We start from the raw sequence: 845 nt of genomic DNA on the forward strand, positions 1-845 counted from the left end.
TATACTGATTCCGCAAAACGACAAAAAGTTCAGAAATATATTTTCATCATCCGAATCGAAATAACGATTATGTTTCTTATTCAATGCTTGAGCTACACCGATTACGACGCCATCTCTATCCGTAATTGGTACAGATAGAATACTTTGGGTACAGAAGCCCGTTGTTTTATCAATCTCATCTGAAAAACGTTCGTCTTTGTAGGCATCTTTAATATTCAAGAGACGACTGTTTTCAGCTACATATCCGACAATTCCTTTCCCGAGAGGAATGCGAATGGCATTTTCTTCTGTGTGAATTGTATCCTCCATAACCGAGGTGGCTGTAACGTCAAAGAGTTTGGAAACTAAGTGTAGCTTTTTAGTAGTTCCACGTAACAGAAATAGGCTCGCTCTCTCACAATCGAGGATGATACAAGCATTTTGAAGAATTTTATGACACTGTTTGTCGACATTGATTTCGAAAACAGTGTCTTTTACAAACTCTCTGTATATTTTATTCTCTGTTACTACTTCAGTATATCCTCTTGATTTTAATTTCACCTCGTGTAAAACTGCTTCACTTGAAGTTGCAACATAACCGGTCGCATCCGGTACTTTCAACGTGTTTTTAATGTTTTCCTTTGTGACGTCCTCTAAAGAATGCCGAGATTGCCATTTGCGAACGAAATCTGGATTATTCTGTAAGAAATTTTCAACCTCATCTTGCTGTAAATCATCCATCATTTGCTGGTGTAGTATCGAAATCGAAACCAATTATATTTTTGTTGATGCTGATAATGATGAAGATATTGACCATATTTGTCTTACCAGAATGATTTGTATGGCAATGATGTTCATATCTTTGT

General features: G+C 36.4%; 1 protein-coding gene across 1 annotated transcript; it reads right to left on the reverse strand.

Annotated features, from left to right (window-relative positions):
• Window positions 1-3: 3 nt before the first annotated feature.
• Window positions 4-839, reverse strand: LOC128251331 (dual 3',5'-cyclic-AMP and -GMP phosphodiesterase 11A-like; the record flags this gene model as incomplete). The annotated part of the gene is made up of 1 exon (XM_052978206.1): window positions 4-839. A coding segment is annotated over exon 1 (720 nt), but the record flags the coding sequence as incomplete, so codon positions are not given.
• Window positions 840-845: the final 6 nt, after the last annotated feature.

The sequence above is a fragment of the Octopus bimaculoides genome, unplaced genomic scaffold, assembly GCF_001194135.2.
Source record: "Octopus bimaculoides isolate UCB-OBI-ISO-001 unplaced genomic scaffold, ASM119413v2 Scaffold_334783, whole genome shotgun sequence".
Classification (NCBI taxonomy): domain Eukaryota; kingdom Metazoa; phylum Mollusca; class Cephalopoda; order Octopoda; family Octopodidae; genus Octopus; species Octopus bimaculoides.